Source organism: Equus quagga, chromosome 2, assembly GCF_021613505.1.
Source record: "Equus quagga isolate Etosha38 chromosome 2, UCLA_HA_Equagga_1.0, whole genome shotgun sequence".
Taxonomy (NCBI): Eukaryota; Metazoa; Chordata; class Mammalia; order Perissodactyla; family Equidae; genus Equus; species Equus quagga.
The window spans coordinates 176558531-176584242 of record NC_060268.1 but is presented as its reverse complement, the minus strand read 5'-3'; the positions used below and the strand labels follow the sequence as shown (position 1 = coordinate 176584242).

General features: G+C 59.5%; 2 protein-coding genes across 4 annotated transcripts in view; one reads left to right on the top strand and one right to left on the bottom strand.

The window, feature by feature from the left end:
• Positions 1-12712, top strand: part of FAM53B (family with sequence similarity 53 member B) — a 121298-nt gene extending 108586 nt beyond the window's left edge. For all 3 annotated transcript variants that reach the window (XM_046653472.1, XM_046653474.1, XM_046653473.1), the window contains one exon: positions 8334-12712. In XM_046653472.1, the coding sequence (XP_046509428.1) occupies positions 8334-8699 (366 nt within the window). In that variant the 3' untranslated portion in view covers positions 8700-12712. The remainder of the gene's footprint in view (positions 1-8333) is intronic.
• Positions 12713-14409: 1697 nt separating this feature from the next.
• Positions 14410-25712, bottom strand: part of LHPP (phospholysine phosphohistidine inorganic pyrophosphate phosphatase) — a 141317-nt gene continuing 130014 nt past the window's right edge. The window contains exon 7 of the mRNA XM_046653475.1: positions 14410-17666. Coding sequence (XP_046509431.1) covers positions 17570-17666 — 97 coding nt within the window. The 3' untranslated portion in view covers positions 14410-17569. The remainder of the gene's footprint in view (positions 17667-25712) is intronic.

Genomic DNA, 25712 nt, shown 5'->3' with positions numbered 1-25712 from the left:
TTCAGAACGTTCTCGGTGCGTCCTCATGTAGTAGTATACTCTTACTTATTGCGGCTTTGTTAATATGTTTTAGCACCTGGTACGGCTAGTCCTGCCTCATTGTTCTTTACAGAGGTTTCTTGACTAATCTCATCTGTTTATTTTTTCATTAAAAAGTTGAGAATCATCTTCTCTTCAGATGGTGGGGGGAAGGGGGACGCTTGATATTTTAGATTGGGATTGTATGAGACTTATGAATTAACTTGGGGAGAATTGACACCTTCTTGAGCTCAAGTCTTCCTGTCCACAACACAGGATGTCTTTTTATTTGTTCGAGTCTACATTTGTGTTCTTTAAGGTTTTCTTCCTATCAGTTTTGCCAGTTCTTGTATTTTTATTCCTAGAGATTTTATCTTTTTTGTTGCTGGCATGCCTTCTTGCTCCTAAAAGTAGGTTACAGTTGAAAAGGGCAGTTGTGTTTGACTGCCTGTGGTATAGATTCTCTTCCCAAAGCTGAGCCCCTGGCCTCCGCAGCTCGCTTTGCTGTGCAGCACTGTGTCCACAGGGAGCCACGGGCACAGCTCTGAGCCCGCGGGCAGTGGGTAGGCGGAGGGTGGGAGAGGGGCGCTCAGGTTTGCCAAGCATCCGCCCTGGCCTCCTAGGTGGTCTCGCTGCAATTAACCCTCCAAACAGGTCTGTGACTTTGGGGCTCTTATTAACCTTATACAAATGAGAAACTGAGGCTCAGAAGTTTAATGATTGTCAAGGTCCCCCAGAGGGCAGACCGGAGCTGAGATTCCAGCCCAGGCTTGTCCAGCCTTTCCTAGGCCACCGTCCTGCCCAAGGATCGAATCTTCTCCTGAGCACAGCCCAGAAGTTAAGAGGCTGGTTGCACATCAACTAGCTTGCAATTTGGGGCAAGTCTCATCCCCTCTTGGCCTCAGTCTGCCCATCTGCAGATGAGGTTGTTAAACTGGTTGGCAATTTTTCCGAAAAGGATCCCCTTTCTTTGGAAGCCAATATCTGGAACGCAGACATGGAGCTGCTGGGGTGGAGCCGAGAGGGCCCCAGTGCTCTGCAGCCCATCTCCCTGTGCCCGATGTGGCCCTTGGGGCACCCAGCTCCAGGCAGCTGAACAAGAACCAGTGCCCACCATGCCCTCTGAGGGCCTTGGAGCCATCTTCCATGCCCCTAACCCTGCTGCAGAAGCCGCCCCAGGTACTGCATGAGTCCCGGCAGCATATTAGCCTTGGTCTCCTGCCAGAGCCCTGTGTGCTTTGGAAAGGTCCCTCAACTTTTGTTAGGCAAAGAATTCTCTTCACGCCAAGCTGAGAGTGAGGTGGTTTCACATGTCCCGTCCTGAGTGTGTGCTGGCCGGAATGCACACCACAGAAACAAAATGTTTGTTTTCCAATTGTGAGAGTGCCGGAGGCCCTTTGACGTCGGCTTCCACACCTTCTGTGTTCGGGCAGGCCATCCGCCACCCGGGGGCCTGGTGCAGACACATCGTCCGCCACAATGTGGCCTGTGGGGTGTGAGCAGAGAGGGGCCTTCGGGCCACTGGGATGGCCACCAGTCAGAGGACGTGCGGGACTCTGGGCCACCAAGGCCTCTTCTTGCCCACAGCACCCTGGGGACCTCAGGGCTGCCTAGACACACAAGCTGAGCCAGGCGGGGCTGACTGGGCGGGTCCTTCCTTCCTGTCTCCTCAGGCTGCCCTGGGCACCTACTGTGAGCTGGCCTCTGAGCCAGGCAATGGGGCAGAGGGTCAGGGCTGTGCAGGGCCAGGCTAGGTGCTCATGGGCTGGGGCTGGCTTCCAGAGGAGACAAGGCAAAGCTGGGCGTTAGTGGGTGAGAAGGAGCCTGCCAAGTGAATAGGTGCTCAGTCAACATTTGTGGCCTCTGCAGAGTGAGCTGAGGAAATGTGGTGCAGGAAGGCAGGGACTTCCAGTAACTGCTCAAGGCCATCCTTCCACCCCACAGATCTTTCCTGCCCCCCTCGCCCCGGGCTGTTGGTGGTAGAACCTGTGATCTGGGAAGAGCCTCGAGTATCCATTGCCAAATCAGCAGTGCTCACTGGGCCCCAGGGGCTCCCCCCAAGGCAATTTTATTTCCTATTTTCAGGTTGCAGCAACCTGGCTTCCCTGTCTGGGTTGCGGGGCTGGCATTTCCCTTATTCTGGAGAGTAGGGAAGCAGCCCAGGCTCAAAAGGGCTGCCTCTTGTGGGGTCCAAAGGTAAGTTTTTCGCAGAAGCGGGCTGGGCCTGACGCAGGTCTGGATGAGCAGCTGACCCGGCCCGCACAGGAAGTGAAACTGGGCTGTAGCAGGAGCGCGGTAAGATGCCAAGAGTGAAGGGCTGGCCTTCAGCGGGACCTGTGCAGCAGCCCTGAGAGGGGTCAACCCACGCCCATTGCGCTTGGCCCTCTCCAGCCCCTGCCTGACACCAGACCAAACACAGCTCCGACCCAGGGCAGCCTGGGGGAGCAGCCCCACCACCTGACCCCTTGTGTCGGGCCTTCCTGTGAGAGAGAGTCTGGCCTTCATGCAAAATTCAGATTAACCAAAGATGGATTAAAGATAGGCCAAAAATATGCTGGGGCCTTTTTCCCTCTTTTCTGAGAAAGTTAATAAGTGCCCCCCAAACCCCACCCCGGAAACCATATGCCTTGCCATCCTGGTTGTCTCTGTGCCAGCTTCCAGTGTGAATGAGGCTTAGAATATTTCCAGGCCACTAGCCATCCTCATGGCCTGGTATTTTCTTGATACTTGGAGAATTCTGTTCTTGTGAAAGTGTCTGTTTGGGAAAGAAATGCCTCAGCTTAGCTGGATCCCTCGGCCTAGCTTCCAGCGGAGTGGCTGCAGGGGGTCAGGAAACACAGGCCAGCCTGGGTACGTGGTCTGATGATCCTCACTTGCTTGGACTGGTTTATGCCCCTCTTTCTAGAGGAATTTGAGGTAGCCCCCTAGAAATCTGTAACACAAAGAGATCCATAAAATTGGGTTAAAAAGAGGGAGATAGCATTAAAAAGAGGAAAAGCGAATGTGCCAGCCTTGAAGAACTGAGCCAGGAGAGGGAAGTGGAGGGGACTCTGTCACACTTCTTGTCTGAGAAAGGGAAGCACACGTGCGCCTTGGGGAGATGGGTTTTGTCCCAGTACGATGCTGAGAGGAAGTTTCATGTGGGCACTATGCTTAGGACACGCACTTACCAAGGAGAGGTGTCCCCCACAACCTCTGCTCCCCAGCAGACGCAAGGCCAGCTGGTTCTGGCAGCTGGACTCCTGACAGCCCTGATGGCCACCTCTGGCCAGGGCCTGGTGTTCCTGTTCTGGAACGAACTGCAGTACTGATAAGCAGTTGTATAATGCACAACTACGTTAGCATACAAAGTGCTTTCACCTCCCTTCTTAGGCTGTTCCTTAGAAACAGAGCCTGAGATGGGGATTCTGGTCCAAGTGATTGATTGGAGTGGCTCTCAGGAGAAACCTGGAGGGAGGTGGATGGGACAGGGGAAGGAGCTCTGCACTGTGAAGAGCCCTTGGGCTGGGATCCCTCTGAGGTCTGGGGCAGCTCTGGCACCTGTGTCAGCCAGACCTTGGCTGTGGGCTACCCCCCCACCCCCCACCCACCAAGAGGGGTAACCTCCTAGACTTTCCAGCCCAGGGCAGTTCTCAGGAGGAAGGGGCGGGGAGCCATCAGCAGAGGGATGGGTGCCCTGTCTTGGCTTCTGTTTTCTCCTGTGAAGCAGCCCAGCCAGTAACGACTGTTCCTGTTTCCAAATGAGGCAACTGTCAGTGGAGGAGCCAGACTTGGGCCCAATTTCTCTGACTCCAGAATCTCTATCCCCGTGCTCTTCCAGGTTTCGGGGCATGTCAGGGCCCAGGGAGACAGGAATGAGCCTGTCCTCTTTAGGGCAAGACGACCAGGAGAAAGGGGGCTGCTGCTGCCCATTCTCAGCCACAGCTGCTGACAGCCCACCCTTGCCTTTTCCCCGGGATGCCCTTTACCCTTCATCTTGTGGGGACTCCAGGCACGCAGGCAGTGTTCCCAGGGAGGCTTTTTGTGCCCTGCCCCGCCCCTTACTTCTGGGTTATTACTGACACGGTGTGTGGTGCAGCTCAGCTGAGTAGACGTTTCTGGAGTCCCTCCCTCGTGCTTGCCCAGGCTGGCATGGGAGCCCTAGTACTTGGGGAAGGGAAGGAGCTCGAGCGCCTGGGACTTGGCAGGGTGGGTGGCCGTCGGCACACACAGCAAGATGGGGCTGAGTGTCTGCTGAGTTAGCGAGAGCTTTCCGAGGGGGCGTTTGGTTTTCAGCTTGCAGCTCCAGGCAGAGGTGCCCTCCGCTGGCGAGGAGCTGAGCCCTCTCCAGACTCTTCACAGTGGGGCGCACAGGCCCAGGCGTGGAGAGGAGAGCCAGGCCTGGCTCTCAGGGTATTCTCACTGCCCAGGTCTGATGGGCCTCCGTCTGCAAGGAGGGCTGCAGAGTTCCGGCGGGTGAGCACTGGGAGGCAGGGAGCTTTGTCTCTGTCCCCAAAGCCTGGCCAGGGGCCTCCTACCCAGGAGGGTGTCAGAACATATATCTGCACAGAAAGGCTGTGCAGAAGAGGCCATTGCTCCTGGCTGAGAAGCCCTGGGAGACTGGCTGGGGTGGGCTGAGACGTGGCGGCCAGAGCTGAGGTCTGGAGGGTCTGATGGAACAACTTGACTTTCAGGGGCTCCATTCTGAAGTCATTCCAGACTCTAGGACTGGCGTGCTGACCGATGTCTCCAGCCACTAGCTTGAGCTCACGTGGACAGTCCCTCTGAGCTTTGTTACCTGGGCAGGCCTGAGCCTGTATGGGTGGGCCAGGGCTGGGCCTCGAGAGAACAAAATTTGGAGTGGGGGGCTGTTTGTCCCAGAACAGCCATTTGCCCTGGAGTGATGTGTTCATGTTGCACTTTGGGCTTGTTAGTAACTTTCCCCAGACATTTTTGAGGGCACACAGGCCTCCAGGGCTCCCACAGGCCCATGCAGCATTCTTCTGTGGGGGCTGGGCTTCTCGGCAGCTTGAGCTGCCAGGAGAGACTGGGTGGGACCCTGCCCCCAGGGCATGGTGGGCACAGGGCCTGGGCATGGGCTGCGCCCTGGACATGGCAGGGGGTGGGCTCACCTGGGGATAGAGTCTCGGCAGGACACACGCTGCCTCATTGTGGCAGTCACATTCCTCCCTGGCTGGTGGGGCATGCCACCAGCTGGGGCATTCAGCAGGCGGGTCTTGGTTTTCATGGTGGCTGAAGTGGCTGAGTTTTGAGTCAACAAAGTTTTCATGGAGACACTGGCTTTGCAGCCAAGGAGCAGATGCCTTTGGGACGGTTGGGGGCTGGGGTTCATTAGCATCCTGGAGTTGGCTTGTGTTAACATTCACCAGCCAAACCTTGCAGCTTTTTGTCCTGCTGCAGAGCAAACAGGACACAGTAATTCCAGACAGCCAGAATGGAGGTGGCCCTGAGTGCCCTTGGCCCACCCCTTATTTGGCAGGTGGGCCAAAGCCCAGAAGTTGTGGAGTCTTGTCTGAAGCCATGATGCCTGTGTGTAGCAGAGATCTGTCACAGCCTGTGTGACCTCAGCCTTCTCTGGGGGATACTTGAGATAAAAGCTATGTCTCTGAAAGGTTCCAGCAAACCGGGGTCCCCCAGCACCCGGCTGCCGGCATGGCTAATGTTTAACATGATCAGTGCTCAGACACACACTATCACATTTGCCATAAAGTCAGGCACAAGAGCTGCCCCCCAACATCTTAGGTATTGGAATGCACAGGGTCAGGCAGGATGATCTGAGCAGCATGAAGAGGTGAATGCAGACTCGGGGGCACTTTCTGTTCAGTTGATGCCAGTGCTTCCCACTGTGTCCACCTTACGGCTCACAAGACACAGTGACACTGGGTGTTCACTCTGGGGTGAAGGGATGTGGCCGATCTTGAGGGCCAAGGCATCAGTGTCTCCGTGTCACTTGTGGGCCATTCGCAGCTCACTGGACTGACAACGAATGTTATTATTTATACTAGCAGGAGTCACATTGCCCTTCAGGGAGATTTCTTACATACCACCACTTCTCTCAGGCAAAGAGACAGATTGCCCAGCCAAGTGTCAGGGTTGGAGCTGGCTTCCCGGCTCCTGAGCTCCATGATGCTTCCCAGCCTCACAGTTGGGCCTCCTCCGCCCTGGGCAACCTGGGCCAGCAAGGATGGGGACTCAGGTGGGGGTGGGGGTTAATGCCTCCTGCCCAGGCTGGGCTGTCTTCGCTCTTTTTTGTGCCCCTACCCAGTTCTCCTTCTGTCCTGGCTCAGCTCTATGCCAGCCAGGAGAATGGGGCTCAGAGACCCTCCCATCACAGGCATCTTGGGCCTTCCCCCAGCATCAGGTTTGAATTCTGACCTGTTTTGCATGAGGAGCCGTCGCCAGCCTTTGCTGTGTCGAGGGAGGGGATGTGCTCTGTGCAGACTGGGGGGCCTTGCTGAACCCTCCAGTGGCCCGGGGCGGGGGACTGTGTGGTCCCCAGTCCAGTGAGGCTGTGATTGGACTCCTGCGTGGCCTGGGCCAGCATCTCAGGTCTAATGGGTGGCCTAGCCCCTTCTCTCCTTGGTCCCAGCGCTCTTTCCCGGAGCTTCCCAATACGCTAGCCTTCACTTTGCTCATTTAATCAAAAGATCCCATGAAAAGCAAACCCATCAGAACAGTTTTCTCTATGGAGTGTTCGGGAACAATGAGCGTGTGCACGACAGGCTTAGCCGCCTTCCTCCAGAGACGGCGCCTTTTATTTTCCATTTGCCGAGCCTGTTTCAGCAGCTTGTTCATTGTGATAGCAGTGGTCATCTTTATTTCAAAGTGACAGACACACTGTAGCCTGTGAAAGGACCAGGGCCCTCGGGACAGGCCTGTGATCTTGGCATCGGAGGCGTGTGGTGCCCCACGTCCTTGCCTCTGTGCCTCCGTGCCCCACAGCATGCAGGGAAGAAGCAAAAGCCCAGAGTCCTCTCCCCTGCCTTCCACGCACATCTCTTCTGTTGCGTCCCCTCTGAGAAGGGACCATGTTGCTGCTGGTCCTATTGGGGATCTCCAGGGCTGGGCTGTGGGCGCCCCTAGCCACAATCCTCTGTCCTGATTTTGTGCTCTGCCATGAAAGCAGGCATTTAACTGAACCTTCTGTGCACAGTGCTGGGCCTGCCCCGCCTTGTGAGCTCCGGTAGCCCCGAGCTCCCTGGTGTTCTAGTTGCGTCTGCGTCCGCCGCTCCGGCAGGCCCCAGGCTGCCTACTTCTCCAGGCCAGCCCCACACAGGGGCAGCACTTGGGTGGGGAGCTCTTGACAGCCACACTCTCTCACTGGGATCTCAAAGGGTCCTGTGGGACAGGCAGGGACCATTGCTTGCCTCTTACAGATGAGGCAGCCGAGGCCTAGGGAGGCTGATGGCTCTGCGTGACATCCCCAGCTGATGAGCACCAGAACCAGCCTAGAGCTGGGCCTCTCCTCCAGCAGAGCTGTGGCGTCTGCCACCAGAGGGCCTGTGGAGAGCACAGGGCCCGACTCACCTGGAGAATCAGCATCTCCAGGCGGGGCCCAGGGCTCCTGTGGAGACCAGCTCCCTGGATGGCTGTGATGTGCACCAGGTTGGAACGCCAGCTCAACCCTGTGGAGCCATCTCCCCATCTGCGGGGTGGCGAGTGGGTGGGGTGGGCATTACGCCCCTCCATGTGCAGCAGTGCAGCCTAGCAACGTCTCCAGTTGCATCCATCAATTCTCTCCTGCTGTGGACTTTTTAATTGCTGAAGAGCCTTCCCACGCCTGAAAAGACCTGTCCTGTGTAGCCATCATTGAGGGGATCGGCTTGCTCTCTCCTTTCCCCTTTGGCAGCTTGATAGGAACGCTCACATCGCTGAATTTGTGCGTGCATCCTCAGTTGTTTTCTGTAGGTAGGAATCCTAGAAGTGAAGTTGCCCAATGAAGGAATCTGATCTGTTTTTACCACCTCGCCCTTCAGAAAGCTTGTGCGGGAAGGGTTCTGAGCCTGCTCTTTTCTCTGCAGCCTCCGCAAATTGGGGAGTATCAAGTTGCGCTCTTTCCAATTTGTAGGTGAATAACTGAATTTTGCGTTTCTTTATTAACACGTATTCATTGGCCAGGGGTATTTCTTCGTGAGTGAGTTGCCGACGACGGCCCCTCTTCCTTGCCTAGCTGGTGGAGGAAGCCAGGGTTTGAGTGGTCTTCCACCCCCTGGCGACCCCATTGACAGGCCCGTGGGCTTTGTGGGGTGTGCAGTCCTTGGGTTCTGGGAAGGGAGTGTGACCCTTAGTGACCTGTGTGTCTGTCTCTCCCACAGAACTGTCAGACCTTCAGCAGCCTCAGCTGTCTGAGCGCAGGGATGGAAGACTGCGGCCCCCACAGCCCCTTTGCCCTCATCAGTGGCACCAGGTCCTGGACCGCCTTGCTCTCGGCCTCGGCCTCCGGCACGGGGGGCAGGACCCCTGCCGGGACCCCGGTCCCCGAGTCTCTCGCCCCGCCCTTTGACGACCACTTGGCCTGCAAGGAAGAGCCGTGCTGTGAGGAGTCAGATGGCTGTGCCCTGGACGAGGGCTGCGGCAGGAGGGGGGAGTCGGCTACAGCCTGGCGGGACCGCAGGGCCACCGAGAACAGCCCCTGCTCCCTGGACGGCGAGCTGGACATTGAACAGATAGAGAACAACTGAGGGGGTTGCGGGCCCCTGGTCAGGGGTGGGGGTGCATTAGAATCGACGGCCTCCCTCTGGGTACAGGGTGGGCATTGGAAGGGGGGAGCCCCACTCCTGGGCCTGATGAAAGCTTCCTGGAAGGCGCTGGGTCCCAGGGAGCGAGCCCACCCGCCTCCTGGAGAGGCTGTCCAGCCTGCAGGGGTCCTGGCCCAGGGCCAGGCGACCCGGCCGCACCACACGGTGGAACGCTCAGCCGCTCACAGCACGGCAGCCACGGTCCGCGAACTGCTGTCGCCGATAAAGCAGCTTCTTGGTTTGGGTCTATTGCCCCTGTTTCCTTGTGGGACATCGCCGCCCCGCCTGGCACTTGTGGCACTTCCGACAGGACTGGCCTCTCTGTGCGAATCCCGGTTTCCAGCCGGCGGGGCTTGTCGGGCGGCCTGGGCTCAGGTCCATCCAGTGGTGTCAAGGCCCTTCTTGGCCTCCTGCTCAGGTTCAGTTTTGGGGAGTCGGCCCCACAGCTCCGTTCACTCAGTTTTATTCCGTGCCTTCTCTCCCACATCTCCCTGCTTCAGGTTCGGGAAGGTTCGGGAGACGCTTCCTTCTGTAGTAGCACCTTGGCCTTAATTCCAAGTGTGGGAGACAGAGGCCCTGGGGTGCTGGGGTGGCCCTCCACGTCTGAACTCTCGGGTCCCAGGGAACGACTTGGGGTGCTTGTTAGAGGCCCCCTGCGCTGGGCAGGCATTTGCTGGATCTCTTGGCCAAAAAGACAGGCCTACTTGCCTCTCCGGTGGTGTGGAGAGCCTGGCCCCATGGCACTCTGCTACCCTGGGGGCCGCGCTGGCAGCTGGCAGCCATCCTCGTGGCTAACGTATCCCTACATGATTAGCTGAGTTGATTCAGGTGAGTGGAGACATGTCACCATAAAAGAGCGACCTCTTGAAAACGTCCTCAGGAGGCAGGAGCTATGAGCAGGTGCACAAATCTAGGCCCTGTCACATTTTGAGGGTGAAGGATGTCTGCTGGATGCTCTTGGGGGCCCTGGGTGGGGGACCTGCGAGGCCCCTGCAGGATTCCAGGCACATTCTCCTTGGTGGGTGGGGAGAGCTGGCCTTAATCAAGGTGTGCCGTCCACCTCAAGACAAGCCCACCTGCTGGTCGGCTGCGGGACAGAGTGTCTTAAGTGCTGCCTCCTGCTGTGGTCCCACCACACGCACAGGGGTTGACGCGCACACCCGCCCTGGTTCCACCCGCGGACTCCCTGACCCCCTGAGGCTTTGCTCTCAGGCAGCCCTCCCTGCCTGGCCGGCAGACACACCACATGGGCTCTGCCCTCTTGGAATCTGGCTTTTAGTGAACTTGGCATCTTCTACAGACAATAGCAATTTGGTCAACTTATGAGCAACTTATGGCTCCTTTTCCCATGAGGCTAAAAATCACTGGGGTGTTCTCTCTCGGGATTGCCAACACGTGATCAAGGCGCTTTCACGTCGCTGCTTCAGCTCCTCTCCTGTTGACAGCAAATGCCGCACTTCCACAGGTTGAGTACAGATGGTTCTCACCTTCTTTCTCCTAAAGAATGACCCTGTTTGGGAAACTTTATTTAAACCTTCACTTTTTTACTGCATCAAAAGTGTCATGGCTCAAGTTCTGATTGTAGGTGGCTTTTCTTAAAAATCAGCCTTAAGATGCTGGCAGAATCCCTAACTCAGTGGCCCTCTGAGGTTGCACTGAAAGCCTCTGTCTGGACAGTGTAATGGGTGTGCGGGTGCTGGGCCACCTTGCGGCAGGAACCAGCTATGCCTCCGGTGGCTCCCACCAGAGGCACATCCCCTTGGGACCCTGGAGAGCCAACTCAGAGAGCTGGCGGCTCTGGGTCCACGATGACATCTTGCCTGATCCCTGCCTGGTGGGTTGTAGAGACCACATCTTAGAGCAAATCCGGAGGAGGCTGGGGCAGTTGTGTGATGTCTGGCAGCATGTGAACTCGGAGAGCATGAGCTGATGCCTCTGAGGTGGGAGGTGTGGCACCTGGCCCACACCAAGAGTGGCCACAGAGGAGCGTGGCCTCTAAAGCAGGCCTTCCTTTGGGAAGGGAGGCAGGGCCCCATCTCCTGGTCCATGCCACACTGAGGGACAGAGGGCTGAGCCAGGATAGGCCTGGGCAGCAGCCCTGGCTGCCTCTCCTGGGACCAGAAGGGGAGGTACACGGTGGTGGGTGTGTGTCACAGGGCTGTGGTGCAGGTGACCTACCCTCAGACCTTGCCTGCCGCCTCCCCCCTCTCAGGCCTCATGGCAGGGAAGGACAAGCAGGAGCTTGTGAAATGGCCCTCCCTGCAAGCCGGTCCCATCTACCCACAGGCCCAGCCCCAGGGCGCTTTCGGGCAGAAACCATCCTGGCCCAGGGCAGGGCAGAGTTTGGTTCTTTCCAGCCTCCTCAGGTCCCTCTTGGCTGTCCCTGCCCCCTCAGAAGCTCCTAGCCCAAGCCCACACCAGCAGCAGTGAGGGGAGAAGACGGCCAGTGTCCTTTCTGCTCAGAGAAAGAAATGTCCGTCAGTTGGTTTCATGTTTGTCTTTGATTGGAGAGAGCAGACCCCAGCTAAAAGGTGCCCACACTGCCCAGAGAGGCCCGTTCGTGCACAACCCGCTGGCACCAAGACTTCTGCTCTTGGAGGAACGCTCGCCCAGGAGGCTCTCTCCGACCCCAGGTGGCCGTCCCGCCGGGGCAGCTGCGGGCTGGCGGACTCGCCCTGCAGGAGCCTCACTTTTGTGGGGGCCCTGCCTCTCGCAGCCGACTCCCATAAACTCCTGCCTCTGCGGTAAGGCTGGGGGAGTTCAGAGCCAGGGAGGAGGGCTGTACCAGGCTGCCCGCCTGCCCGGGGCCTGAACCACGAGAGCGGGATCAGGGCTCCAGGAGAGCCGTGGGGAGGGGCAGCTTGCTGGCCCGCGTCTCCCTACTCCAGAGGAGCGTCCTCCAGCTCGGGCCATGGCCTTGCCATTTACATGCCTGCAACCCCCTTGCCTTATTCGCGGTGGCAGCCGGGCCTGGCAGGGCCACGGGCAGACGCACCGTCCAGCCACGGTGGAGCTTGTGCTCACCATATACACGGATTTTCATTCTCAGAAAGCCTTATTTTTCAACAAAATTTTTGTAGCAGGAAAGTTTTGTGAATTTGTATGCTGAAAAAAAATTTAAATAAAGGAAAAGCCCACATTAAAAAGAAAAACCCAAATGTCCCGGTGGGTCCCCAGTGCAGGGACCCCGCTTTTGAACAGGCGGCCATGGCGTCTGGACTGCGCCCTGGGGGCTGTGCACTGGTTTGGGCTCGAGCTCCTCCGTGTCTTCCCCCAGGGTTCAGGTCGTCCGCACTCTGTGGCCTGGGGCTGGTCACCTGAACGGTGGAAGCTTCGGGCTCTGCCACCGGGGCGTGAGCAGCACAGCCCAGCAGCAGGCTTGGCAGCCTGGCCAGGACCCAGCGGGTACCGCCCTGGCACCCGGCTCCCTTGTGGGCAATGATGCCACATCTTGCCAGGTCCGCACAGTTGGTCAAACCCCTGCCCTGGGCACCAGTCAAGAGAAAACCATGCCTCTTTAAAGAGAAAAGAAGAAAAAAAGATTTTTAAAAAAATCCCAGACTGCAGCAGAGATCTTGTAGCCTAGATAGGATAGTCTGACCTTCTAGCATAGTCTCTTTGGCAAAGAAGTTGTGTTTTCAGTGCGTGGAGGAGACGTCCTGGGGGCTCGGGTGACGGTGTGTAGGCTGTTTCTGGAGCCATGGCGTGCTTTCCCGAACCATACATTGTTGGTCTTGCAGAGCCTCGGGAGGTGTGGCGGCCAGCACATGTGCTGGGCCAGGCCCCGCCCGGGCAGAGTGATCTGGTGTGGAAGGCACTGGGTCTGTCCCCTCCCATTGCCGCAGCCTGTCCTCCGCGCAGGCCGTGACTGTCTTGCACTAGAGCCGCTCTAGTCTCTCAGGAATTTGCTTGTTACTTTTACTGTGTAAATAAAGCTTCCTGGTTCAGCACCTGCCCGTGGGAGCCTGCTGTGTGGTTTCTGTTGGGAGTGGCGCATCGATGGGTCCCCCCTCTGCCCTGGGCGCGCTGGCTCTGGGCTGGCAGGGACAGAGACTGGACCCTTCCGTCCCCTCAGCCTCAGGGTTGGGTCAATGAAACGGGGATGCGGACATCTCGGAGCTGTCAACAGCCTTGAACGCAGGAGGCTGTGTGAGTGACTGTGAGGGGGAGGGCTGGCCCCAGCCACCACTGTGGGCACGGGGGAGCCCTTACAGAGGCATGGTCCAAGCAGCACAGCCCGGGGCTGTGTCTGTGTGCGTGTGTGTGCACGCGTGTGGGTGTGCGTGTTCAGGGGTTGACAGGGCCCAGCTCCTCACTCCAGCCAGGAAACAGGGACCCCGAGACAGCGGAGTGGAGACACCCCTCTGTGTAATTTCCAAGTTAGGAGCAATGGGAAGCTGCCTTTCACAGAGCCCTCGTGAGCCCATCAGATCAGCCCTCAGCCGAGAGGCAAGGCCACATGGCAGTTGGCTCCAGGTATACTGTGATGGAGTGGCTGGCCTGGCGCCCTGTAGGGCCACCTGCCCACCAGGATAGCCATGGAGGTGGCATAGGCTGGGCCTCCACACTCCACGGAAGGCAGCCTGGCTCAGACCTGTACCACTCTGGCCACAGGGATGCCAGTGCATGCAGCTCAGCCCAGAGTGGCTCCTGGCATCAGTCCCTTGGCCTGGCCCTCCGTCGGGGGCCCCTGGCTAACCCAACTCAGGAGACCATGCTGTTTGCAGCCTTGAGGACAGGCTGGAGAGGCTTAATTTTTGTGACCCCGTGTTTGCCCTCATGATCTGACCACAGCTTCTGCCTAGAACATCTTTGAGGTGCCTGAGCTCTCCGTTTAGACTCTTGTTTCTTTTGTGTTTAGCAGCAGATTCTTTTTCAAACAAAATGGCCTATGAACGCCTAGTTCACAATAGAGGGGAAGCAAGGCTGCTTGGGGTGCGGAGAGCTCCCCAGCCCCTCCCTGGCAGCCTGTGGCACCAAGGCCCAGGGACACAGGGACCCTGCCTCACCTCCCCCATGACTGGAAGGGCAGAGGCCAGGGGAGGCTCTGCAAGCACAGTGGCTCCCACACGTTCCCCACCCGAGGAGAGGGCACAGAGTGGCCTCAACAGGCCTCCAGCCCCTAACAGCCCCTCAGCTGTTTCCTCAGGTGAGGCCCCTGGCTGGGCGCCGGCCTGGTGCTGGCCTGCGCTCTGGATGAGGCCCCAGGGGAGCAGCATCTGCCCTCCAGCCCAGCTTGCCCCGCTCTTCACCCTGGTGACTCCCGCAGCAGGGGAAGGAGAGTGCCATGCTCCCCTGCACCTCAAGATTTGCCGAGATCAGGATAGTGCCTGGGGCACAGGCCTGGGGGCTCCCTGCCCTGCTGTTGGTCCGGCTGCAGGGCACTGCGGGCGGGCCCCACTGTGCGCCTGAGCTGGGCCCGCGCACCTGCATTTGACAGGTGCTGTCTGCAGGACACCAGGCAGCATGCTAACTGAGCAGTCTCCTCGTGTGGACAGGGGCTGTAACACTTGTGGGGCTTAAAGGAGAGGAAGCAAAAAAGCCCCATACCATGCTGGGTGTATGGGCCAATCCAGACTGTTCAAACACTTCTCCCCACGTGGCAAGAGGGCCGAGAGGAAATGCCCAGACATTAGCAGTGCTCAGGCTCTGATGACTTCTGGTTTCTTTTTATACTTTTCTGTTGAATTTCCTACAGCAATACATATTGCATTTATAATCTTAAAAAAGAAAGAAACAAAAAATGAGAGAACGTCAAGTGCCGATATGTTTACCACCTAAAGCGGGACAGTTCCGAGGGACAGTGAGTGGTGGGTCATCACGCTGGGGTAGGAGGTGGAACCGTGAGCATGCGGTGGGCCGTGTGCATGTCCCTCTCTGCGTCCCCACCTCTGGCCCTTTCCTACCTGCCAGCTCCCGCCTGCCTCCCTGAGGGGCAGGAGTGGCCCAGCGGGAAGGACCAGCCTCTGCAGGGACCTTGTCCATCTGACCTGAAGGAGGAGGGAGCGCTGGAGCCGCCGGGCCTGGGGGTAGGCGCGCAGCTGGTGTTGAGGACCCTGATGTCCCAGCCGCTGCCAGCTGCACATCAGCACAATGGCAGTGTGGACGCCCCCTGTTTTCCTGTCCTCCTCCTGGTGCCATGCTGCCTCCCTCTGTCTTGTGGGAGTTTGGGTGGGGCGGCCCCCGGGTCAGCCTGGGACTTTCTTGGGACCCAGATCCAGCCAGGCCTGGACTTGTAAGTCACATGAGACAATAAACTCTCTTGTTGGATAACCAAGTTTGAATTGGGTTTTCACACAGGGCTGGTACCATGTGGACCCTTGAGTTGGAAGATCTGGGAGTAGATGAGGACCTTGTGCCCCCAAAGAGGTGACATACTCAGCCTCTCCTCTCCACCCACCCCCACCCCTCCCGACAGTGGCTCTGCTGGGTGCCCCTAGATCCTGGAACGTTCTGCTGGCAGGGGGGCCAACCTGGCCTGTTGCCTGGACTTTGAGTGTCTGTTTCTTAGCAGCAGGTCTGTGGTGCGTCACCTGATTGCAGACAGGTCCTTAGGCCATGGCCCGCCCTGAACTCCAGCCCCACACGTGGCCAGTGGCTACGGCCATCTCTGGCCGGAGAACTGTGCTGCGATGCTTGGGGCGTGGATGGAGGGTCTGCAGCAGGCTGGGGCTGGGCAGCACTGTCACCCTAGGTGGCAGCAGGACAGATGTCATTATCCCCATCTGGGTGACAGCACCTCAGCATGGCCTGGCCCCCAGCAGGGCTCAGTGATGCCTGTTAGGGAAAGGATGAAGTAGCTGAGGCTTAGGAGTTACATGACACCCCCACAGTGGGGCCAGAGCTCAATCCCAAAGAATATTTTGTCTCTGGAGGGAGAATGCCACAGGCCACCCCCCCACAGAAGGACTGTGGAAGAGACTAGAAAGGGCATGGATGCGGGGTCAGAACCTGATTCGGGCCTCAGTTCTGCCCTTACCAATTGTCGGCCCTCAGAAGAGCGGCTTTCTCCCTCTGCACCTAGTGTACTTATGTATCTGTAAAATGGGGGGACAACAGCATCCACTTACTGAACCCACAGCTCGGGGGTGGCACATTCTCTGTCCAAAGCAGGGGTCTGCACCTGCTGTCCCTTGGACACCCTCCCTGTCCCCACTCATGGGCAGCAGCCTGCAAGAGGAGACTCCTCTTGTCCATGGAGAGAGCGAGCGCCAGCCTCCTTCCTCCAGGGGGCGCTGCCCTGGCTGCTAGCTCCTGCCAAGGACGCAAAGGGGAAAGAAAAAAAAAGGGAAAACCAAAGACCCCCAAACCTGTCCCCCTGCAGGTGCCCTCCACACTGCAGTGAGCTGCGTGCCCGCTACCCAGCCACTGCAGAGCTCCCGGCGAGCTGTGACAAGGGACACCCGACAGGCCAAACGCCCTGCTCCCTGGCATGCCAGCCACAGCAGCCGGCGTGGCCTCTCCTCTCCGTGAACAGGCTCGGCCCTGCCACTTCCTCCCCACCCCTACTTAATGGTGGGCAAGGCTGGGGAGGCACAGCCCTGCCGCCGCCACCACCTGTGGCCTGGGGGGGACCCAGGCTCCGGGTCCAGTGTTCATCAGCGCCTGCCTTTGCTGAGTGGAAACCCGGCTGCGGAGGACTCAGGACTTCTTTTATGAGAAGCTGTATCACAGGACTTATCAGTGGCTTCTGGGTCGATGTGGGGGGAAACGGAGCACTATCTGTTGACAGCTGATGACTTTGAAACCTGAAACCCGGGCTGAGTGAGTGGGGAAGCCCACGGCCACGGGGCTGCTCTGTGAGGAAGGCCAACGTGCGCCCTGGCCCACCTGGTCCCCGATGGGGCCTCGGGAGCTCACTGTCCCCTCAGGGCCTCAGTTTCCCCACCAGTTAAACTCTGGGGCTGGGACAGGCGAGGTGTCTCAGGGTCCTGGCCCGCTGATGTTCGGGTTCAAGCACAGGCAGGCCCAGGGACGGTGCCAGGCCGCCCCCACCGCCCCCTACCCCCACGGCCCTCTGCAGTCAAGGCCTGAGTCGGCTGTGGGTCAGGGCAGAGCTTATTTAATTAGTCTCTTCCTGCCTGTGCCGGGCAGGACACACTCAAGTCTGAGCTGGGGCTCCAGAAGCACCCTCCGTGCCTGCAACCTCGACTCCAGAGGGTCATACTTGTGCTCTGTGGGAGGGTGTCTTTAGAGTGCCCGGGAGCTGGCCTGGCTTTTGGCTCCAGGGGTGACTTGCGGGGATAGGAAGGGTGGCGGGTGGAGGGTGGGCAGGGGCTGCTGGGCAGTCCCAGGGAGGCTGGCTCAGCTCCAGGCTGCATGGACTGTGCACGGGAGGCCCCTCCAGGCTCCTCCCTCAAGTGCACGGAATGTCTGATACGGAGGCAGTGGGCAGTGCCTCTGAGTCCAATCAGGTGGAACAGTTAAAGGACCAGGTGCAAAGGGAGAGTGACGGGACCCGGGCTTCGGGACAGTCCCAGAGCCAGGCCCGAGGGTTTCCTTCTCTGGAGGCCCCAGGTCTGTCCCCACTCGTGACTTCCCTGGGGTGCAGGCAGGGGTTCAGGCCAGCAGGTGGGGATGACCTCAGCTCGGGAGGTTGGGGGGCATGACTGGGGAGGGGAGACAGAGGAAGGGGCAGGGGAGACAGAGGAAGGGGCTGGCTGGCACGGGCCCAGAGGCAGGGCAGCCCAGAGCTGCCTGGCTGGCGCCCTCTTCCCTGCCTGTTCAGGATAAAGGGCACAGGGGAGGGCCTTGGGTGGTCCAGGCATTGGGGGAGGGGTGGCAGGATGCTGGGGGCCGTCTCAGAGGGCCCATCACTTGTCTGCATGCTGCAGCAGCAAATCCACGGCCTCCGCGAGGTTGTCCACGTACCCGTCAGCCTTCACTTCTGGATGGTGTTCGTCACTGGGCCTGGAGAGCATGGCTATAGGTTAGTTGGTGGGTGACCCCATGGTGACCCCCTGAAGCTGCTTTCTTCCAGCATCTAGCACAGGCCTGGCCCTGCCCTCAGGAAACCTCCAGGCCCTGCTGCGTCTCATCAGGCAGCCAGGCCTGTGGCCAATGGCTCTCCCCCTCCTCCCCACACCCCAGTCCCAGCCCCCCCAACTCAGGGCACATACATCTCCCTCCTGACTGTTCCTGGCACCTGCCCAAACCTTTCCACTGGAAACCTGCTCGGAGCCCTGTGCAGAGTGGCTGCTGGCCCCTGCTCCGTCCGTGCTGCCAGCAGAAGCAGCACAGCCTGAGAGCAGGGGTGGGAGCTCAACCCTGCTCCCAGCTCCCTCCTGCCCAGACCCCAGGGGCCCACAAGCCATCTGGCTGGGGCCCTCCGAGGCTGCTCCTGCCAACAGTGAGGGTCCTGGCGACGCTCCTCTCTGGCTGGGATTTTGTGGGCTAGAACCTCCCAAAGCCTTCATTCATTCCCCAGACCTTTCCTGAGGTCTGGCTGGATGCTGGGGACAAGGGAAGCAAGACCACGCCTATAGGGTCTGTGCAGCACCAAGGGGACCCTGTGTGGGGGCTTTGGGGAGGAGGGGCTGTGGGGTTCTGAAGTAGAACAGGGTTCTAGGTGGGCATGTGGGCAAGGGACTGTAATGGAGCTGGGGCCGCGGCCACAGGAGGCGCTCGGGGTGGGCTCCTGGGGACATCCCACCCAGAGTCTTGACAGTTCTGGAAGGAGCTAGGACCTTGTCCCCGTGGCCATGGCAGCCTAAGGGGGGCATGAGCTGGAGAGGGGGTCCTGGTGACTGGAAGGCCCTTCCACTGCTCTAGGCTGGAGCTGGGTGGGTCAGGGCCGCCCTCTGCACCCTCACTCTGCTGGGGGCTGGCTGCTTCCTTACCATGCAGCCTGGCCCGAGCTCCCTGGGAAAGCCCGAACGGCGCCCTCCCAGCCGCCGGCCCAGCACCTGGGAAGCTCCTCCCTTGTCTGGAAGGAAGTGGTTGAAGTTGGTTCTGACAACATTCCAAAAGCCAAATTGTCCTTTTTGAAGGGTTTGGCTTCTGCAAAGCAATTTACCCAAAGACGGCCGTCATGGGCAAGGGCACCTTTTGTTTTTACAGAGTTTTCAGCCCAGTGGCCTGGAGGCCACTTCCCCAGGGGCTGCGGAGGCCCAGGACCTGGGGGGAGGGCAAGGTGGACACTCCTTATGACTGGGGGGGGCAAGCTTTGGCTCTGCCCTGTCCCCTGCCCCTGCCAGAGGACCCCCACTTACTCGCCCACCCTCTCGTACGGGCCGAGGCCACTTTCACTTTCCCTCCTGCTGCCATCCCCAGGCACAGCCTCCACAAGTCTCATATCATCTTCTCCTCACATCCTCGGGGAGGAGGCAGGCACCCCATCTTAGAGATGAGGAAATGGGGGCTCAGAGAGGTTCAGAGACTTGCTCAAGGTCATGCAGCAGGGAGAGCAGAGCTGGGATCTGACCTGCTTCTTCTGACTCCCAGCTATATCCTGGGTGCCAGAGCCTCCAAGAGCATGCCTGGCAGCTGGACGTTCCCAACCCTCCAGGAAGGTCCTGGGTCAGCAGCGCCGGCTCTAAGCACAGAGACCACCTACAGGAGCCAGGGCCAGTGGGCATCGCTCCTCTGGCCTTCCCAAGGGTGGCCACCCTGCGGTTCGAGGATCAACATGCTCGTGGACAGATGCCCCAAGGGCGCATGACTGCCCCAGAGGTGAGGCCCCAAACTGTGAGCCTTGGGGACAAGACAAGGGGATGAGGGCACAAGGGTCCTCACCATCACCTACGGCATCAGCAACTCAAGCAAGAGTAACTCTCGTGTTGTGCACGTATCTTAAGGGATTGTTATTTTGTTCTTGCCATCACAGACACAAACAATCTAGGCACGTGGGAATTCAAGATCTCCGTCATCCTACGTCAGTGCCGAGACACGCACTCATCAGGACCAAAAGCTTGTATGTGGCCACTTTGGGAAACTGTGTGTCGGTACCTACTGTGACCAACCAGTTCCACTCCCAGGTGTACACACAATGAAAGTGCATCGATATGGTGCTAGAATGTTCTGAGCAGCTTTAGTCATAAGAGCAAAAAGGCAAAAACTGCACAGACGTCCATCAGCGGGAGAGTAGAGAAACGGACTGTGGTCCCTGTGCACGTCAAAACAGCGCACGACAAGACCCCTCGGAAGGAACTGCTCCTGGGCTGCGACGCCCAGCCGATGTCATGCCCAGACCTCATGGCGGGCGCAAGAAGCCAGGCTCACAGACCCCGAATGGGATGAGCCCTCGAGACCAGTCTCCAGTGCAGAGGCCGGAGGAGGGTCACTTCCTGGGGGGTGCGATTGGGGTGCTGGCAGTGTTCTAGACCTTGACCTGGGGGGTGATGATGGGGGACACACAAGGGAAATGCATCCTGCTGTTCATTGTCGTGCACTTATATGCACATGGACAAAGCTATCTAGAACATGCTTTTGAGGTATATTTTACCTTGAAAACTTAACTAAAATGTTGCACATGATCTCACAAATGCAAGGTGTCTATTTCCTGTCACTGTGGCCATTCTCTGCTGCCTGGGGGACAAATCCTGCCTGCAGCCTGTTTTTGTACAGCCCTTGAGCTAAGCACGGTTTTCATATTTTTAAGGCCTTGTAAAAAGAAGAAAATATGCAACAGAGACCACACGTCACCCACAGAGCCTCAACCAGCTCCTCCGCAGGCCTCTACAGCAGAGGCTGGCATAGCCCTGGTCGGGCCATCCATCCTCCCAGGATGGGGTGCTCATAGCCTCCCACCCGCCCGGGTCCCTGTGGACGGTCCTTCCTGTGGGCAGCTCTTCCTCCTTGGGGACCCAGTGCTCTACACTCAGGCCCTCCTGGGGTGCAGGAGAGGCAGGCTCTGGGCGCTGGCAGCATGCCTGGCTCCAGGGTGTGCAGACACCCCTCCCTGGTACAGACTGAGGGGCCGGGCAGGGGTCCCAGGTGCCCCTGCAGCTGCTGATGCACCCCCTCCCTCGCAGGAACCCCTCCCCCTTCCTGGAGCAGGAATTCTCTCGGCAGCTCCACTTCCCAGGCTGGTCCAGGACACACAAGGTAGGGGGCGGGGTCCTCTGCGAGAGACAGAGCACCTGAATGGACAGTAAACCCACTCCCTGGCAAACCACCCCTCTGCCTCAGTTTCCTCATCTGTGCCCTGAGGATCAGCAGGGCTCCACCCCCACCCACCATGTGACCTTGGGCAAGGGCCGTCCACCTCCATGCCTTGGTATCCCTGTCTCTAAACGAAGGTGACAACAGGACACACGCATGGACTCTCATGAGGAGTGCAGGAGCTGACCGGTGAGGCTGGGGGACAGGCCTGGCGTGGGGGTTCAGCACGGTTCCCGGGACCACTGAGAACCCAGCAAGCTGTTGGATTGTGCCCTGGGGCCAGGGCCGGGCTGGCAGGGAGACGGAGGGTGACCCGGCCTGGACCCTACCCTGGCCCACAGGCTGGTGGGGGACAGACAGATGGGCCGGACGGATACACATCAGTCTTGGAGGCACAGGGAAGACAGAGTGTGTGTGTGCAGGGGCATGTGTAACCACGGGCAGTGGAGTGGGACGGGCAGGTGGGCTGGGACTAGGACCCTGGGGGGACATCCTGACAGCCTGGAGTGCCCAAGGAAGTGGTCACAGCGGGCTCCAGCCCGGCAGCCGGCTCTGCTGCTCTCTGCCCCTGCCCTGGTCTTGCCTCTTGCTTGGCCGGTGTGCCTGAGGCTCGAGTCCTGCGTCGCCCTGGATGCGCCCTTTCGGGCATCCCTCAGCTACCCCTGGGGCCCAAGGGTGGCCCCGGAGTCCTGCTCAGCGACGGGCCCCAGTGCCCCACTTCAGAGGGGGCCACTGGGGGCAGTGGGCGGCCAGGCAGGCTTCAGGCCCCGCCTGCCCGGGTGCTGACGCCCCTTGTCCCCGCTCTGTGCCCCCTCCCCCAGGTCCCCACAGTTCCCATCAGACTCCCAGCTTTTCTCTCCACCACAGTGAGGTCAGCGTGGCTGCTCAAAGCCAAACTGAACTTCTCCCAGCAAACACGCCCACCCCAATTCATCATCCAGGTCCCCGGGCAGCTGGCCCAGAGCCCCTCCTTGGACCACTTTACTAGAACTTCGGGCCAGGTTTACTGTCCAGTCAAATGAACTCGACCTCGAGAGGGAACAAGAGATCCGTCCATAAAAGAAGACGCTTTGTAATGACATTCTAGCCGGTCCCACGGCATACGGTACCTAGCCGCATGGCGTGCATGGCTAATTATGTTTAATTACATATCGTTTAAATTCAAGAATCCATTAAAGGAAAGGATTGCATTAGCAGCCGGTGGTGTTTGCCAACACACAGAGGAAATCGTGGACTTTTATATCTTCATTATGTGACGCTGCCGTAGGCTGCGGCTCTCCGGGAGCTGGGGACGTGGAGGGGACTCATTATGGGCCTGCCCACTCTGAAGCCCCTGATGCAGCTAGGCTTGGCCTAATGGACTGGGCAGGAGAGGATCCCACTCCATGCCAGCCAGTGACCTATGACCCACGGGGCCTCCAAGACCTCACACTACGGACGCTGAACCAGAAACCCAGCAAAGACTTGCCCCTCGGCAGTGGGAACCGAGCAGAGAGGGTGATGGAGAAAGGGGCCAAGAGACACATGGGCCTTGAGCAGGCCCTGCCAGGACAGAGCAAGCCATCGGGGAAGGAGGGGAGATGGGAGCGGGGGCTCGGGGGAAGAGACAGACAGAGGGACACAGAGATGCGCACACAGAGGAAGAGAGAGGCGAGAGGGAGGAGAGGCAGGAACAGGAAGGGCAGTGTGACAGAAACAGAAAGAGACATGGGGGAGGGAAGAGCAACTGAGTCAGAGACGGGCAGAGAGTGGGGGGGAAAACAGAGCAAAGAAGGTGGGAGAGAGCAGGGGACAGACACACGGGGTGGGGCAGGGGCAGAGAGAGACAGAGACGGAGAGAGGGATGGAGGGAAGGAGGTGAGAAAGAGAGACGGGTAGAAAGGGACAGAGAGCACATAAAGTGTGTGTGTGGGGGGGGGACAGACACCAGAGTCTCCCGGGAGACAGGTGAGGAAACTGAGGCTCAGGGAGGTGAAGAGACAGCTTGTAGGGGGCAGAGCAGAGAGCAGGCAGCACCTGGCCATGTCCCTGAGCGGGGCCGGAGCTGCCTCAGTGGCCCTGTTCCGGGCCACGTGTGCCCTGACCCCCTCTGCCCCCCGGTCACCTAATGGACGCCCCCTTTCCCTGAACCCTCGGAGATCCCTGTGGGGGTCACGGGACTGCCCCTCCCCTGCTCCAGGCCTAGCCCAGGCCATGCAGGATGAACTCCCTGCTCTGTCCACCGCGAGCTGTCTCTTCACCTCCCTGAGCCTCAGTTTCCTCATCTGTAAGGTGGGCACATGACCCGGCACTCAGGGCCACTCTGAGCGAGAATCGAGGTGTGACCGAGAAGGCACCTGGCACTGTCTGCACTGGGGGGTGGGCCTCCTCCTGTCTTGCCCTCTGTCCTCCTGTGGCTCACAGCGGGAGGGGTCTGAGGGAATTTATGGGGGACCCAAGGGGTCAGGGAAGCTTCCAGAAAAATGGACATTAGGCTGGACAACCCCCATCCACTGTCTTCACCGCCATCCTCCTGAAGCATCAAAACATGGTCCTTGAAGATGTCTCCCTAACTAGGCGGGAGCGGGGCCCTCCGGTCCTGGCCCAAAGGTGGAGGCGGAGGCAGATGCCCCGGTGTCCAGGGGATCTCCTGTCCTCTCTCCTCCCCGGGCTCCTGTGAGCGGCGATCTGGCGTCTCTGGGGGGTGGATCCTCCTTGCACAGCAGCTGTGAGTGGGTCCTGCCGCCCCAGTTTTGGAGCTGGAAGCGGAGGAGCAGGGCTGTGACAAGTGGTGGCAGGATCAGGAGGTCAGCCAGGAGCCAGCATGGCTTCCACCTGCCCCCTCGCTGGGCTGAGCCCGTTTCCGGAGGGTGCGGTAGGGTCTTCTGCTCAGGACTGTCCCTTCCCCTCACTGGCTCCTCCCTCCCTGTCCTGCAGCTCCCACTCTCCCTATGTAAACTCTGCTGTGGCTCCCTATTGCCCACGTCACAGCCCAGCTCAGCAGAGTAGACAGGTCCACTCTAACTGAGTACCCTCCTTCTACACGCCAGCCACCCAGCGTCCAGGGCCTGCTGGTCTTCAGACATTCCCTCTCTCACACATCACTGTCATGCTGTGTCCCGGAATGGCATGATCACTAGGTCCTGCTCCACCTGCAAACTCCTACTCACCCTTCAAGACCTCACCCACTTAATCCCATCTCCAACTCTGTGCTCCATCCCGCAGGGCGAGCTGCTCTTTTCTGAGCACATAGGACTTGTCCCCTGACTCCCCTGTGCCATGCTGACTGGACACCTACTAGTGCCCGCTGACCTGGGCTGCCTAGAAGGAAGGGCCAGGCACCCAGGAAGTGTCCACCATTGAGTGAATGAACAAAAGGCCCCTGCCCAGGCAGGGCGCCGCCTGTCATTAGCCATCCCTCCCCCTCGTGCCCTGTGAGCCGAGGGCAGGAGGGAACGAAGGAGGTAGAGAAGGAGGCTGAGCCAGGACAGCTTCCCAGGCATGGTCTTTGTACCAGCGAAAGGAAATGGTGGCTGGACTCCCCAGTGGGGAGAGCAGCAAGGACGGTCTCCACTCCTGCCTCCTTCCCCTGGGCCCACGCGGGGCCAGCACCTCCTCCCCGGCTCTGCCGACTGAGGGGACACAGGGGCTGCCTCTGTGTGTGGAGTTCTGGAGGGCTCGGCGCTGCCTGCCTGCCACCCCCTGCCCTGGTTCACCCAGGGCAGGGCCAGACAGAGGCCACGGCCTGGCCCACACGGGAAGGGCACACAACTTCATCTCCAGTTGTTTCGGAAGCACTGGCCACACCACCAGCCAAATGAATTCAGGGCCCTGGTGCCGGCACGGGGAGGGTGACGGCACTGAGACTGATGCCAGTGCTGGCTGTGCTGACGGCGTTGGAGGAAAGGACAGAGGGTGTCGATCCATGCAGCCAGAGGTGACGACACTGGGCAAAGGGGTCTTTCCATCTGAGCCCAGGAGTCCGAGACCCGGGGTAGGGCGAGAGCATGGTCTCCTGCAAACGCCAGGAGGACGTGCTGGGAGACCCGCCGCCACCCGCCCCAGGCACCTTGCTGCAGTTTGATTAAGGGACTCTGGCCTCTGGCCATGACCCAGACATGAGGCCCATGCCACAGGCTCCTTGCTGTCCACCTGCTGCCCCAGGATGCTCACTGTCAAGAGGGCAGCTTGCTGGGGCCCCGTGGGGCACGCAGCGACCCCCGGACCTGGGCTGGCTGCTGGCAGGTGCCTGCGGGTCAGTGACCTTATCTGGCCAGGAAAGTGGAGTTGGCCACAGATCTCAGACGGGCTGCTTTTCCTCCTCTGTCCCCTGGGCCAATGCGGGACCTGGGCTCTGGAGGTGGGGCAGGCCCAGACTTGGGCAGACACCCCGGACTCCTCTGGGAAATGGGGTCCTGGTGCTTACAGAGAAACCTAGGCAGCAGCTTCTCCCCAGGGGCCTGTGCCCTCCTCCAGCCAAGGCCTGCTGAGCCCTGCTTCACAAGGGGACCCTGACCTGGCTCCTGCCTGCTGGGACGTCACCATGGAAACAAGAACCAGGCCCTGCGCCGTCCTGCCTGGATGCCTCAGCTGGGCGCCTGGTCCTCGGCTCCAGCCTCAAGCTCTGTCCTCACTCAGAGATGGGCTCAGCCCTCAGGCCTGTGGCCCCCAGCCTTGCCCACCAGGCTCCTGGACCCCTGGGTCCTGTGTCTCTTGCCATTGGTCCTCAGTCCCACTTGCCGGGGTCCAGCCTCTGCCTGAGGCCTGGCACAAACCAGCCTGGAGCCCCTGAGCCCCACCTGGGGACCGTGCAGCCTGGGGCACCTCCTGCCACGGATGGCAGAGACCTGTCCTCCCCTGGCCCAACCAGCTCAC